Source organism: Heterocephalus glaber, unplaced genomic scaffold (assembly GCF_053883595.1).
Source record: "Heterocephalus glaber isolate CG9 unplaced genomic scaffold, H.glaber_assembly_v1.0 deba00001442, whole genome shotgun sequence".
NCBI lineage: Eukaryota > Metazoa > Chordata > Mammalia > Rodentia > Bathyergidae > Heterocephalus > Heterocephalus glaber.
In genome coordinates this window covers 52,543,486-52,556,965 of record NW_028258296.1, presented here as the reverse complement: position 1 = coordinate 52,556,965, position 13,480 = coordinate 52,543,486, and the positions used below count along the sequence as shown (strand labels likewise).

The following is a 13,480-nucleotide window of genomic DNA, read 5'->3' as shown; positions in this document are numbered from 1 at the left end:
GCTTATAAAATTTCAACTTATATTTAGTGGGGGAAACAATTTATTACACCAAAAAGGTATAAATGCATACATCTGTCATAACAGATGGTAATGCTTTTTTTCTGCTCTTGCCAGGGTCTCTTTTTGGCTGAATGGCTTTTGCTTCTTAAAACTATGAACATTGTCACTCACACCTATTTTCTGAAATTAAGCAGACCAATTCTATGATGAAACCCCCTATAAATTTGGTTACTGTATAATGTCTTCTCATTTTGTATCGTAAATTATCTAAAGTACCACTTTACCTAAAATAATGAAAAAGATTCAAACTGGGAAAAAGATATTCTGCAATAAAACCTTTATTTTAATTTCCTTAAATCAATTTTGGAAAATCTTCTACATTTAAATTTAATCTGATAGGATATTATAAAGAAAATTATAAAACATTATACTGGACTTGCACCTTTCCATCCTGAAATATTTATTTTGAGCTTTTAAAATGCTCAATTCCTTTAAGTCATTGGCAAAATTACAATGTATAGGGCCAGGGATTTAGCTCAGTGGTTCCACCTCCTGCCTCGCAAGCACAAGGTCCTGAGTTCGATCCCCGGTACCAAAAAAAAAAAAAAATTACAGTGTGTACATACAGACCACTGGGCAACGCATCTTGTTGCTTTGTCTTCTGATAAATGGGAAGAACTTTTTCTAACTGTATGTGACACAAACAGACTAGTTTGTTGTGTAACTTTAATATGCAAACCAGTTGTTCAAAGTAACAAATATACTTACTGGATAAAAAAAGTGAAAGAATATACTGTATAAGCAGGAGGAAGGCGAGGGAAAGGGTGAGACAGAGATTGGATGGGTAATGCTAGATTCAGTCTCCCAAAGGACAGGGGTTAGAGCTTTGTGCCTCTCACAGTAGCTGGCATTGTGCACTGCCTACTTGAAAGTAACAAGGTTTTTTTCTCAGGCAGTTTCACAAAGGTCGGCTACCATTTGATTCTCAAATGAAAATGATCAGAAATGTTAGGGTTGTTAAGGTAATTCTAGCTGCTACAGCAAATCCCAATATTTTAGCAGCTGTTTAAGTGTATAACTCATCCACTTATCAGCCCCAGCAAATGCCATTTAGGGAGACCTCTATGTCACAACAATCATTCAGCATCACCTCTATGTCTGGGCAGAAAAAAGAAGTGAGAACAATGCTAAGGAGACGTTTTTAAGGCCCCGTCTGGATCCTATGGTTCATAAGTCTATTTATGTCCTATTGGGTAGAACTCAGTCACATGTTCACATCTAAGGACCATGAAGGCTGAAAAACGTTGTCACTTAGAGTTTAAAAAAAAGAAAAAGAAAAGAAAGAAAAGAAAAGGACATGTTCATGAAAATCCAGACAGTTTCTGCCATAATAAATATTACAAACATTTTATCACTGCCAAAATTGAGGTTGGACAGCTGTCACCTGTAAAAAGTACCTGGTGACACTTTCTTTGCAATTGTAAAATAACACTTCATTTTATTTTTGTCTCCCATTTTTTGCTTCTCTCTGTTATCTACAACCTATTCTTTTAATTATCGTCTAGTGATTTGGCTGCACTTACTGCATTATTAAGTTTTATTTTGAAGTGTACATTACACCCAAGGAAAAGGAAAATTAGTAACATAGCAGGACATGCATAAACATCTAGTTAAATATTTTTATGAGACATAACTTTTTACTGCTTTTTAAATAAAAATACAGGGCTTTTTCCCAAGAAATTTAAAACTTTAATTACTATCAAAATTCTGAATGGTGTAATTAATGATACTGAGATGATTGTTTTTACCAGCAGGAGAGCCACCTTTATTTTTAAGCCATGATAGACAACTTTGGCCATAAAATGTTCAGAAAATTTTGGTGAAGAACAACACTTTGGAGGAAATGGTATGACTGTAGATCAGCTGTAGCCTTGAGATGGCTATGGAGACACTCAGGAAAGCGATTTTCTGGCAGTTTCCTCTGGCATCCCCATGTGTCGGTCATTTTATTTTTGTGACAAGAAGAGAAGGTTTCCAGATATGAACTGTGGCTAGGCTGCATGAATGCATTCCCGTTCAAAAGCTGAACTGTACATATTGCAACTAAAATGGAGAACTTACATTTTTAAGACACTCGCGTGTGTGCGTGTGTGTGCGTGTGTGTGTGTAGGACAATTTCTATAAATTATGCTTTTCCTCAGTATCTATATTTGAAGAATTTTGGTGGGAAGAAAATTTCCTTCCATTGATCCAAATTAGGAACAAGCGTTGAAAATAAATGTGATCATTAAAACTGACCCAAATATGAAGTGACTGGATGTCACTATTGTGTTAGTCCCCTTTCCATCACTCTGACAAAATACTTGAGATAATCAACTGATAAGGAGGACAGGCTTATTTGGGCTCATGGTGTCAGGAGTTTCAGCTCAAAAATCACTTGGCCCCATTGCCTTTTGGGCCTGTGGCAAGGCAGTAAGTACTCAATGGCAGAAAGCGTATGGTAGAGCAAAGCTATTCACCTCAGGACAGACAGGAAGCAAAAGGAGAAAGAGGAAGGGACCAGTACTACTATCCCCTGCAGAGGCATATCTCCAGTGACCCAACTTCTTTCCATTAGACCCCATCAACTCCCAATAGCAGTATAGGCTGGGGGCCACACCTTCAACACACGGACCTTTGGAGGACATTTAAGATCAATCCCCCTCCTCCTAACCCTCACAATTCAGCCGCCCCCCCCAAAAAAAAACAAACAGTGAAAAGGATCAAAATGTCTTCCCCAATGGAAAGTCACCAACAGGTGCTGATGAAAGTTAGGCTGCAGGTCACAAGCATCACCTCAAGCATCCTTGGCTCCCTAGGATAACAGAAACATCTCCCCTCCAAGGACAGAGCAGGTTACAGGGGGTTAGCTAAGCATTGGTCAGCACTGCAAGTATAAGGACTAAAGAGATAGCAAAAGGCCTTTGGTTGATCTCTGCCTACAGGTGTCTTCAAACGTGTCCCCCTGAAATAAAGCTTTTAGAATAAGTCTGCCTCCAAAGAAGTAGCTCTCATTTACGCAACTCTAAAATAGTGAAGATTAAAGCACCCTGGATATGGGACTCAGATAATCCTGGATTCTAATCCATGCACCATGAGTCTTGGGATAACGTTACTGTGAAAATTAATTAAAATAATTACTACATAAAATAATTATGTACTGTGTGAAAGAAATGTAAAAATTGTTAAGAATCAAAATGGAGTCACTTGTACCAATCCTAACAACAAAAGTAAATAAAGCCAGCGATGATGAAAGAAAGGTACTTATGCATAACTGCATAACTATCACAAAAGACTACCCAAACCACCTCAGTATGTACAGAGACCTTTGTAACCTTATACAAAAAGTACTTCTACCAGGACATCTGCTCAACAACTGTGTGTCCAACCTCAGACCAAGGCCACTCTTAATATTAATCACTGTGGCCAAGGATTATTGTTTCACACTATCTGATGTAATATTCCTAATTTTCGTTTTAAAAAAAAGTTCCTTGCCGCAAGCTCTTTGAATCTGACCATAACTCACTGTGGCATGTTATATTCTCACCTCTATGCAGAGCTGGTCCTTTCACAACGCTCTGCTACTCCCAAAATAAATAGCATATCTTTGTAACCCTTTGCAGAATTTCTCATTGTTTAATTTACGTCGACACGTGTAACACGAGCTCAAGAATGGATAGCTGTCATTACTATCGTGATTCGGGGAAATCTGCCTAACCAGGATATTTTAAATATTGACGGAGGAGGGAGGAGTGAAAGATTCTGTTTAATCAACGGAAGACAGTTTAAAGGAGCTAGATAGAGTTGTTTAGGTAGAGAAACCTACATAATCCCATCCACATTTAGATTTAAAAAAAAAAAAAAAAGTGGAAGAGTGACTGCATTTGTTCAGTAAGGCGGCCCTGGAAGGAAGAACTAGTTCCAGAGCAGAGGGTGGAGGTCGGGGGAGACAAATTTGGCTTCCTATCAGGACGCATTTGGGGCAGATTAGAGCGGTTCAAAAATAGCATGGGGCCAGGGGTGAGGGGGTGGGGGAGATCAGTACTTCAATAGAGGCTATGCAAGACCAGAAGAGACCTTGGTGGAGGCAGCATTTCAAGGATTTTGAGTTTCTAGCCAATGTCACGGACCAAATTGGAGTCCCAAAAGAAAGAAATGGTCGAAGTGGGTAAAAGAAAATACCCTGCCCAGCCAGAGGCCAGCTTCTCCCAGCTACCTCCAACACGCAATTTGCGGGAAGAAAAATCCTCTCCTTAGCCTGAACTCTCGCGAGCCCCGCCCTCCTCACGCCGCCGCTCGCGGAAACTCGGTTGCTATGCGACGGGGGCGGTTGACCAAAGTAGGCCCCGCGGTTTAGAGGAGCAGCCAAATTTATTACGGAGCTGGGCGTGGCCTCGGTTGCTTCGCAGCGGGGACGCTTAGGCAGGGCTTGAGCCCAGTTTCTAGACCAATGCTCCCGGAATTTTGCATGGCACCCAAGAAAGAGAAAAGCGGGGTTGCGAGCAGCAGTTCTGAGATATGGGAACCTTCGCTCATAGCTGCACACTTGAATCAGGTGAGCCGTGAGCCCCTTAAATCCTCTTCCCCGGGGCAAAGCCAGAAGTCCCGAGAGACCCTCCGCAGGCAGACGCTACCGCCACCCTCTCTGCGAAAACTCCCAAGCTGTCCTACTTGGTACTACTTTCCCAGGTGGTTTTAGCTCACAAAATGACCCAGGATCCCTTGAGCAGGAGTGCTTGATAAATGAGTGTTCGCTAAGAGCAGAAAGGGAATACCTCCTGGGGAATCAGGGCGACTTCAAAGGGTGGTGACCCAATGCGTGGTGGGGACAAGAGGAGGTGATGCTCTGGCACCCGGTACTGTTCCCTGTTCCGCAGAGTCCAGAGTTGTACTAGAGTTGTGCTTGTGAGCTATTTGCTTCCCATTAACAACCTCTAGAGGATACGAATCTTGTCATCGGTGGCCTGGCCCAACTTAAGACTTCTGTAAATGTTGAGTGAAAAATAGACATGGAGAGCCTAAGACAACGGCCTATAGAATGAGCCTCTACAGATAGGAAAGGGTAACTTGCTTATAAAATGTCCTGATACTTCTATATCAACGTTTGGATATATTTTGAAGGTGTAAGAGACCAGAGCAAAGAAGGGCTGGCCATCATCTACAGGGCTGCCACAAATGCCCTGAGCAACCCACTTGCCATAAGACTTCAAATACCTGGGATCCCAGAACTGACTAGCTCCTGCCCACCTTCAGCAAGTGCAGGGCACAGCCCGTCTTGTTGCTTGCACGTGGAAGTCCACTTCTATACTGTGCTGTTTCTAAGTCAAGTAGACATTTGGGAAGAGCAAATTACAGTCTGCCATTATGAACTACTTTTACAAATGGAAAACTTTTTTCATTTTATATATGTGCACTGGAGAGTGTGCATAAAGGAAATGGATCTGAAGTCTTGCGTCATCCTCATGAGAACATTTTTACCTTTTTATTCTTATTTTCCATTATAATTCTTTTTTCTCTATGGATGGCAATTTTCTCTGCTACAGAAACTGATCCTGATGAAGAATTTCATGAACATACTTATGATACTACTGACATTAATGTGACATGGAATGTTGGATCATTCCTATAACTTTAAAAATGAAGGATGTCAACCCAGTAATCCTCAGTTACATTCTCAAATTCTCAAAGATGTTTTTTTCAAAGCACTTTGTAAAAGCACTCTCTCTTTTGCTTTTCTAAGACAGAACTAGCCAACATAATTTTTTCTCCATTTTCTTTGAGACTATGTAGGCCAAGTTGGGCTTTGAGTGAACATTTCTGCTTGAATTATAAACTGCTGAACAACAGAGTCTGATGGAGGTGCTGACACTGCATTAGCTTTAGTGTTGCAAATATGAAACTATAATTTTCCTGGTCGAGTGGAAAACCTAAAGGCACTATTTTTTCTTATGGCTTGAAAACCTGAAATAATATTCAGCTGTCTTGATCCTACTCAAACAATATAATTTCAATAAATCTTCTGTACTCACAGAAAGAATTTGAACTAAAGTAATATGTACTTTTAACTACAAAGAGTAATCTCAATTTTCTTCAGTTTGTTGCAATACATATTTTCATCTTGCAAGAAGACAACTGCCATCTGTCTCCTCCCATATTTTTTCCTCAGCTTGGTTTTGTATCTGATTCAAAAGGCAAATTCCCAGATTAACCCCATAGGTGCAATGCTCAAAGGCATACCCTAAGCAGCAGTTTAACCAACTCAGAATTCACCTTAAGTAAGACTATGGATGTCTGAATTCATTATTTGTAGAATTTAGCAAAATGCTCTGCACATAATGTGTGGTCAGAAAATGTTATTGTTTAGTTCCTAGAGAGTTTCTTTTCATACAGGTGTTACTCCTACACTGAGTAAGTGTGCTTGAGTATGCAGTAGGTGTTGTATGTATTGTGTGTGTTAGATGTAAGAAAGAAGGAAGTAATTCCTCCAGTCTTCCATAAGCCAGTTTTTAGGATTAATTCATTGAAGAATACAAATGAATGGTAGATTTAAATTCATACTCATACTCAGCTATACTAGACTTTAAAAAGACTAAACATGCTCACTATTTGGACTGTCTTTTGAGCTAGAGTATTTAATTTTAATACAATTTATTTGGTTTTTAAACATAAAATAATAGCAAATAATACAAAGTAACCTGTTAATAAGAACTAAATGATTAGATAGAGATTAGAGGTTAGGAAAATAAATACCAACTGGTATAGTCAGAAAATGCTTTGTAAAATTTTATGTTTAGCTGAGCCCTAAAAATGGGCAGAACTTGAAAAGGAAAAATAAAGGAGGAAAATTTTTTAGGTAAGGACACCAATATGTTCCTCAAATAAGTCTGGGATATTTAGATTGAATGAAAGGAGTGGGTTAGATATAAATTGCTCCTAAATTAATTCTATCAATTAATACTCATTTACTGTCTTTGCTATTTTCATATACCAAAACACTTAGCTTATTAAAATATGTGAAACATTGTCCCTCAAGTTAGATTTAAAAATAATATATTTAGGTATACAGCAATAAGATTGTAAAACTAGATGTTAATATATGTATGTATGTGATACAGACATTGTATTTATGATCTCAAGCAGCATTAGAAAGTCAAAGGTGTTTTGATATAGTAGTCCCTCTTTAATTGTTTCACTTTCTGTAATTTCAGTTACCCTCAGTCAGCCAGCCACAGTCTGAAAATATTAAATAGAAAATTCCAGAACTAAAACCTAAAAATTTAAAATAAAAATATATAGCTTAAAATTTAAGTGGCATTGATGTTATGAGCAGTGTGATAAAATCATGCATCAACCTGCTCCATCACACCTGAAAGATAAACATCTGTTTGTCTAGCACATCTGTGTTGCGTATGCTACTTTTCCGTTAGCCACTTAGTAGCCACTTCAGTCATCCAAATCAGACTAGTGCTGTATCGCAGTTCTGGTGCAGTGCATATAATGTTCAATTCCTCCACATTTTGCTATTATTCTACTTAATAGCCCCAACGCGCGTTTGTAGTGATTCTGGTAACTCAGATATGTCCAAGAGACGCTGAAAGTTGCTTCCTTTAAGTGAAAAAGTGAAAGTTCTTGACTTAATAAGGAAAGGAAAACAATCATACACTGAGGTTGGAAAGATCTACTTTAAGAATGAATATTTTATGTAATTGTGAAAAAGGAAAAAGAATTTTGCATTAGTTTCAGTATCTCATTACCAGCTGCAAAAGTTATGATCACAGTGCATGGTGAGTGCCTAGTTAAGATGAAAAAGGCATGAAATTATAGGACTCAGTCCTATCCACAGTTCTGGGCATCTGCTGTGGTCTTGGAATACATCTTTGCATGCAGTTGTAGGGTAGACTCTACTGGCCACAGAGAGAGGAATAGGTGTTACCCTATGTTCTCAGCACTCACTAAACAATAGCAACCTCGTGTTCCTTCTTCTCTCCCACTGTCTTACTCCGCTCTCTGATGCTGTGACAAAACATCTGAGACCAGGTGGCTTACAAAGACCTGAAATGTTATTTCTTATAGATCTGAATGCTGCTAAGTGCAAGAACATGGTGCTGTTATCTGTCAAGTATTTTCTGGCTGTGTCATAACATGGTGGAGTGCACCACCGAGCAAGGAAACACATGACAGACAGAAAAAATCTAGCTGAACTCCTTTTATCAGGAGCCTGTTCCCATAATAATTAACCCACTGCTCCATCCATTCATAAGGGTGGTGTGTTTGTGACCTGATCACCTCTGAAGGGTAATTAAATTTCAACAGGAGTTTTGGAGGGAGGCATGCAAATCATAGCACCAGCCACTGTACTGCATTCTATGCATTTGACTAGTGAAGGTACTTTATGTAAGTGTAATCATATATATTTGCCTTTTTTGTGATGAGTTTATTTCACTTAACATGGTGTCCTCAAAATGCATTCATTCTGTAGTATGTGTTGGAATTTCCTTGTTTCTCAAGGCTGAATAATTTTCCATTATGTGAGTATACCACATTTTATTTGACCATTTGACTATCCGTTGATAGACACTGGCTCCCTCTTGGGCTATTATAAATACTGCTATTATTGACACGGTTGTACAAAAATCTGTCGTAGCTCCTGTTTTCAGTTCTAGGGGGTATACTTGCAGAAGTGGACTGGATGGATTATATGTTAATTCTACATTTAAGTATTTGAGGAGGCACAATGACTAAATTTTGATTTTCCACCAGCAATTCATAAAGGTTTGAATTTCTCCACACTGTTTTCACAACTTTTGTTGTTTTGCTACTTTCTTTTTTTGATGGACTTTTGGTTTTTGTCTTTTAAACAATCATACTAGTATCTGTGAGATGATGTTTCCTGTTTTGATTTTTACTTTCCTAATGATTAGTGATATTGAGCATATTTGCAAGTCCTTCTTAGCAGTCATTTGTTTATCTTCTTTCGCTTTTGCTCATTTTAAAATTGATTCATTTGGTTATTATATTATTGAATTGTAAATATTTGTGTGTCTTCAATATTAAACAGTATCAGATATATAATGCACACATACTTTCTACTATTCTAAAGGTTACTTTTCACTTCATTGGCAATCTCTTTTAATATACATTTTTAATTTTAGAAGCCCAGTTTACCTTTTTTTTTATTCCTTATGTTCTTGGTATTATATCCAAGAAGTCATTACCAAACCCAATATTCTCTGTTTTTAAGAGTGCTGTTTTTTCTGTTATGCCTAAGTCTCTGATCCATTTTGAGTAATTTTTTTAATTTGTTGTGAGATTTAGGTCTCTCTTCAATCTTCCCTGTTTTCCCCAGCATCATTTTCAAAGGCTGTTCTTTCTGTATTGAACTGTCTTGGCATCCTTGTCAAAACTCTTTGACCCTACAGTGTAAGGAAGTGTCTACTTCTAGGCTCTTTATTCTGCATATGATGCTAGTTTTAGGTCTTTTAAACATGGCAGTTATTATGTTGAAATTGTTTTCTTTTATTCCTAGTTTGTTGAGAATTATTTGAAAGGATGTTGGATTTTCTCCAAATAAGTTTTTTTTTTTTTGATCAATTGAAATGACCATGTGGGATTTTTTCCTTTATTATGTTAATGTAGTGTATCATACTGATTTTTTAAATTTTTAATTTCTATTTCCTCTCCTCCAGCTTTATTTAGGTATAACTGACAAATTAAACTTACATATGTTTAAATTGGTTTTCATGTTGAACTAGCCTTGCATTTCAGGAATAAATTCCACTTGGTCATGTTGTATTTACCTTTCAATACACTGTTGAATACATTAGTATTTTGTTGCATCATATGGGATATGGTTCTGTAGTTTTCTTGTAGTATGTTGTCTGGCTTTGGAATCTGTCTCTCAGGATGACTTTGGAAGTACTCCCTCTTCGATTTTTGGAAGATTTTGAGGAGAATTATTAATTCTTTTAAAAATATTTGGTAGATTACACCAGTGAAGCCATCTGGTCCTCAGCATTTCTTTGTCAGAAGATTTTTGGTAATTGATTTAATCTCCTTTGTAGATCCATTCCAATTTTCTGTTTCTTCATGATTCAGTCATGGTATGCTGTGTATCTCAAGAAAGCTGTCTAGTGTTCACTTCAGCAGCACATATACTAAAATTGGAAGACATTTGTCTAACTCATCTGGGTTAGCCAATTTGTTGGTATGAAATTATTTGCAATATTCTTACAATCTTGTTTATTTTTGTAAAATTAGTAGTAAAGTCCCTTTTTGCAGCTGATTTTCCTACTTGACTTTTCTTTTTTCTTAATCAATCTAGTTAAGATTGTCAATTTTCAGGGCCAGGGATTTAGCTCAGTGGTTTTGCCGCCTGCAGTGTAAGCGCAAGGACCCAAGTTCAATCCCCAGTACCAAAAAAAAAAAAAAAAAAAAGATTGTCAATTTTCTTAATTTTTCTTGAAGAACCAACTCTGTTACCTTAATATTCTATATTTTTCTGTATACTCTATTTTACTTATTTCTGCTGTAATCTTTGTTATTCTTTGCATTTTGATAGCTTTGAGCATAGTTCATTGTCTTTGTTTGAGCATAGTTTAAGTATGGTTTTTATGCACCGTAGGGTGAAAGTTTAATGGCTTGAAACTTTTCTCTCTTTTTCTTGTGTAGCACTGATTTTGCAGCACTGATGTAGCACTGATTTTGCTATATTCAATGATTTTTTGTTTTTTATTTATCTCGAGATATTTTTCAGTTTCTCTTACGATTTCTTCCTTGACATCATTGTATAAGACCCTATTTTTTCCACATAGTGGTAAATTATTCAAGTTTTTATCAGAAGTTGATTTCCAGTTTCACTCTATTGTGATCAATACAAGATAGTTTGTATCATTCATTCTTTTAAAATGTATTAAAAATTATTTTTAGCCTAACATGTAGTCTCTCCTGGAGAATGTTCTGTGTACATTTGGGAAAAAAGCATATATTCTATTCTGCTGTTGTTGGATGGAGAGTTCTGCATATGCCGGTTAGAGCCAATGACTATGCAGGATTGTTCATAATCTTTTGTTTCCTTGTTAATCTTTTATTTAGTTGTTCCATTCATCATCATGAGTTATGTATTAAAATTTCCTATTATTATAAAGCTGCCAATTTCTCCCTTCAATTCTGACAGTATTTCTTAGTACAGTAGCATGTTGGTTTATGAATTTAATTGGTATTCCAATTTAGGGAAGATAGCTACTTTTTTGTTCATGTGAGGAAGATAGGCATAGTCAGGTTTGTCACCCAATGTGGAGTTTGAAAACAGAAGCAAAATTTTGCCAAACACTTTGTTTATGAACTGAATTGTTTACAAACAGAAGCATTCCAGAATCAAAGTATTACTGCATATTTTGGAGTTCTGATTTTGGGTGCATTTATATTCATAATGATTGTATCTTCTTGGTGAAATGACCCTTTTATCATATATAATATTTTTCTTTGACTGTTGTAATGGCTTTTTGCTTAAAATGTATTTTGTGTTATGTTAGGATAGCCACCTCTCCTCTCTTTCAATTACTTTTTGCATGGAATATTCTTTCCATTCTTTCACTTTCTATTTAGGCATGTTCTTGGATCTAAAGCAAAGCTCTGCAAATAATACACAGCTGAATCTTGATTTTTTAAAATCCATTCTGCCAATCTCTGTTCTTTGATCTGGTGAGTTTAATCCATTTACATTTAAACTAACCATTAGTAGGAAAAGACTTATTTTAGCAATTTTGTTATTTGTTTTCTGTGTGTCTGATACTTTGTTTGTCCCTCACTATCTCCATTATTGCTTTTATTTAGTCAGTTTTCTGCAGTGACATGTTTTGATTCCCTTTTCATTCCCTTTTGTGTATTTGCAATAGATACTTTCTTTGTACTTACCACAGGGATTACATCTAACATCATGAAGTTATAACACTATTTTATGATAGCCAATTAATTTCATTTGCATAAAGAAATTCTATTCCTTTACAGCTTCACTCCCCCACAAACACTATGTTATTAGTGTCACAAATTATATCTTTATATTTGTGTACCTGTTAAGCTAGATTAATAGCTATGTTTATGCTTTTGTTTTTAAATCTTATTGAAAATAGAAAGTGAAGTTGTCAATCAGCATTATAATAATACCTTTTAAAAAAGTGTATTGATCCATAGATTTATGTTTACTCAGATAACTATATTTTTGCATGCCTTTGCATCACTCTTTAGCGTTCTTCCATTTCAACTTGAAGAGCTGCATTTACCATTTCTCCAAGGGAATGCCTAGCAGCAATTAACTCCCTCAGCTTTTGTTTTCCTGGAGATGTCTTCATTTCTTCTTTGTCACTGAAACACAGTTTTGCTGGATACAGAATTCTCAGTTGACAGCAATTCTTATTTCAGCAATTAAAATGCAACATCCCACTGCCTTCTGGTCTGCAAAGTTTCTGTTGAGAAATTAATAACCTTAACTATGAATTGTATATGATGGGTTACTTTTTTCTTGACAGGTTTAAAATTCTATCTCTTTGGCTACTGACAGTTTCATTATTGCATTAGCCTAAGTCTCTGTTGGTCATACAAGGAGTAATCAAAATATATGGTGAAGGTTTAAATTTTAAAAATTTATTACAGTAGAAGACACATTGTAATGATTCCTCAAAATACTTCCCCTTGCTGCAATCACAGGGAGTGATAAAAAATACAGTGAGCCACCTGCCCTGAAAGCACAAGGACCTGAATTCAATCCCCGGTAACAAAAAAAAAAAAATACAGTGAATGCTGCTGCCAAGTGCCATCCAATGGAAAAGCAAGATTGTAAATATGCTATGGTATATCTTCATCTACTTTATTCATCAGATCTGGCACTGCATTACTTCTGGATCTTCACCAAAATCAAAATGACTATGACAGGCAAACATTTTGAGTCAATTCAAGACAACAGAGCAACTACAACACCACAAAAAAGACACTCATGAACTCATGAACAAACTCACTTGAAGTTTGTTGAAATTCTAGGGCAATGGTGGTGAACCTATGGCATGCATGCCACAGTGAACATGCAGAGCCCTCTCTGTCCGCAAAGAAGCCAAGTCACCTCAGCATCACCCCAGCAGCTGAGCATTGGATAATAGAGCACATAGGGGCCATGAACATGCTCAAAAATGACTAGTGGCACCAGGTGATGACATCATGATCTGTTTCTCATTAGCTATGACTTCTCTGAGCTTTCACATGGCTGGCCAGTGCGCTGCCAGGGAGATTATATAAATTATATATGTTTGCTTGGACTGGCTGTGATTTTAGCAGAAGCCTCCACATGGTAGGAAATGCACTCAGATGCCTTCTTCTGAGCAGGCCAAAAGCTGGTGGTCAGTGGAGCACCGCCCCCTTGTGCTGGTGGTCAGTGGAGTATCGCTCCCTTGTG

At 37.0% G+C, this 13,480-nt stretch overlaps 1 protein-coding gene and 1 long non-coding RNA gene across 14 annotated transcripts in view; one reads left to right on the top strand and one right to left on the bottom strand.

Moving 5' to 3' along the window:
- The window catches only part of LOC110350998 (uncharacterized), a 96,559-nt gene that overhangs the window by 37,626 nt on the left and 45,453 nt on the right, over window positions 1-13,480 (bottom strand). For 4 of the 5 annotated variants that reach the window (XR_015452073.1, XR_015452070.1, XR_002397996.2 and 1 more), the window contains one exon: window positions 10,916-12,500. This is a non-coding gene — a long non-coding RNA (uncharacterized LOC110350998). Of the gene's footprint in view, window positions 1-10,915; window positions 12,501-13,480 lie in introns of those variants that run through there. The other variant, XR_015452071.1, reaches the window with a different exon arrangement.
- Spag17 (sperm associated antigen 17) overlaps window positions 4,338-13,480 on the top strand; it is a 210,235-nt gene continuing 201,092 nt past the window's right edge. For 6 of the 9 annotated variants that reach the window (XR_015452066.1, XR_015452061.1, XR_015452062.1 and 3 more), the window contains exon 1: window positions 4,338-4,594. Coding sequence is in view for 1 of the 9 variants with exons in the window: in XM_021265754.2 (XP_021121413.2) it covers window positions 4,490-4,594 (105 nt within the window). In the remaining 8 variants the exon portion in view is untranslated. The remainder of the gene's footprint in view (window positions 4,595-13,480) is intronic. The other 3 variants (XR_015452063.1, XR_015452069.1, XR_015452068.1) reach the window with 1 other exon arrangement.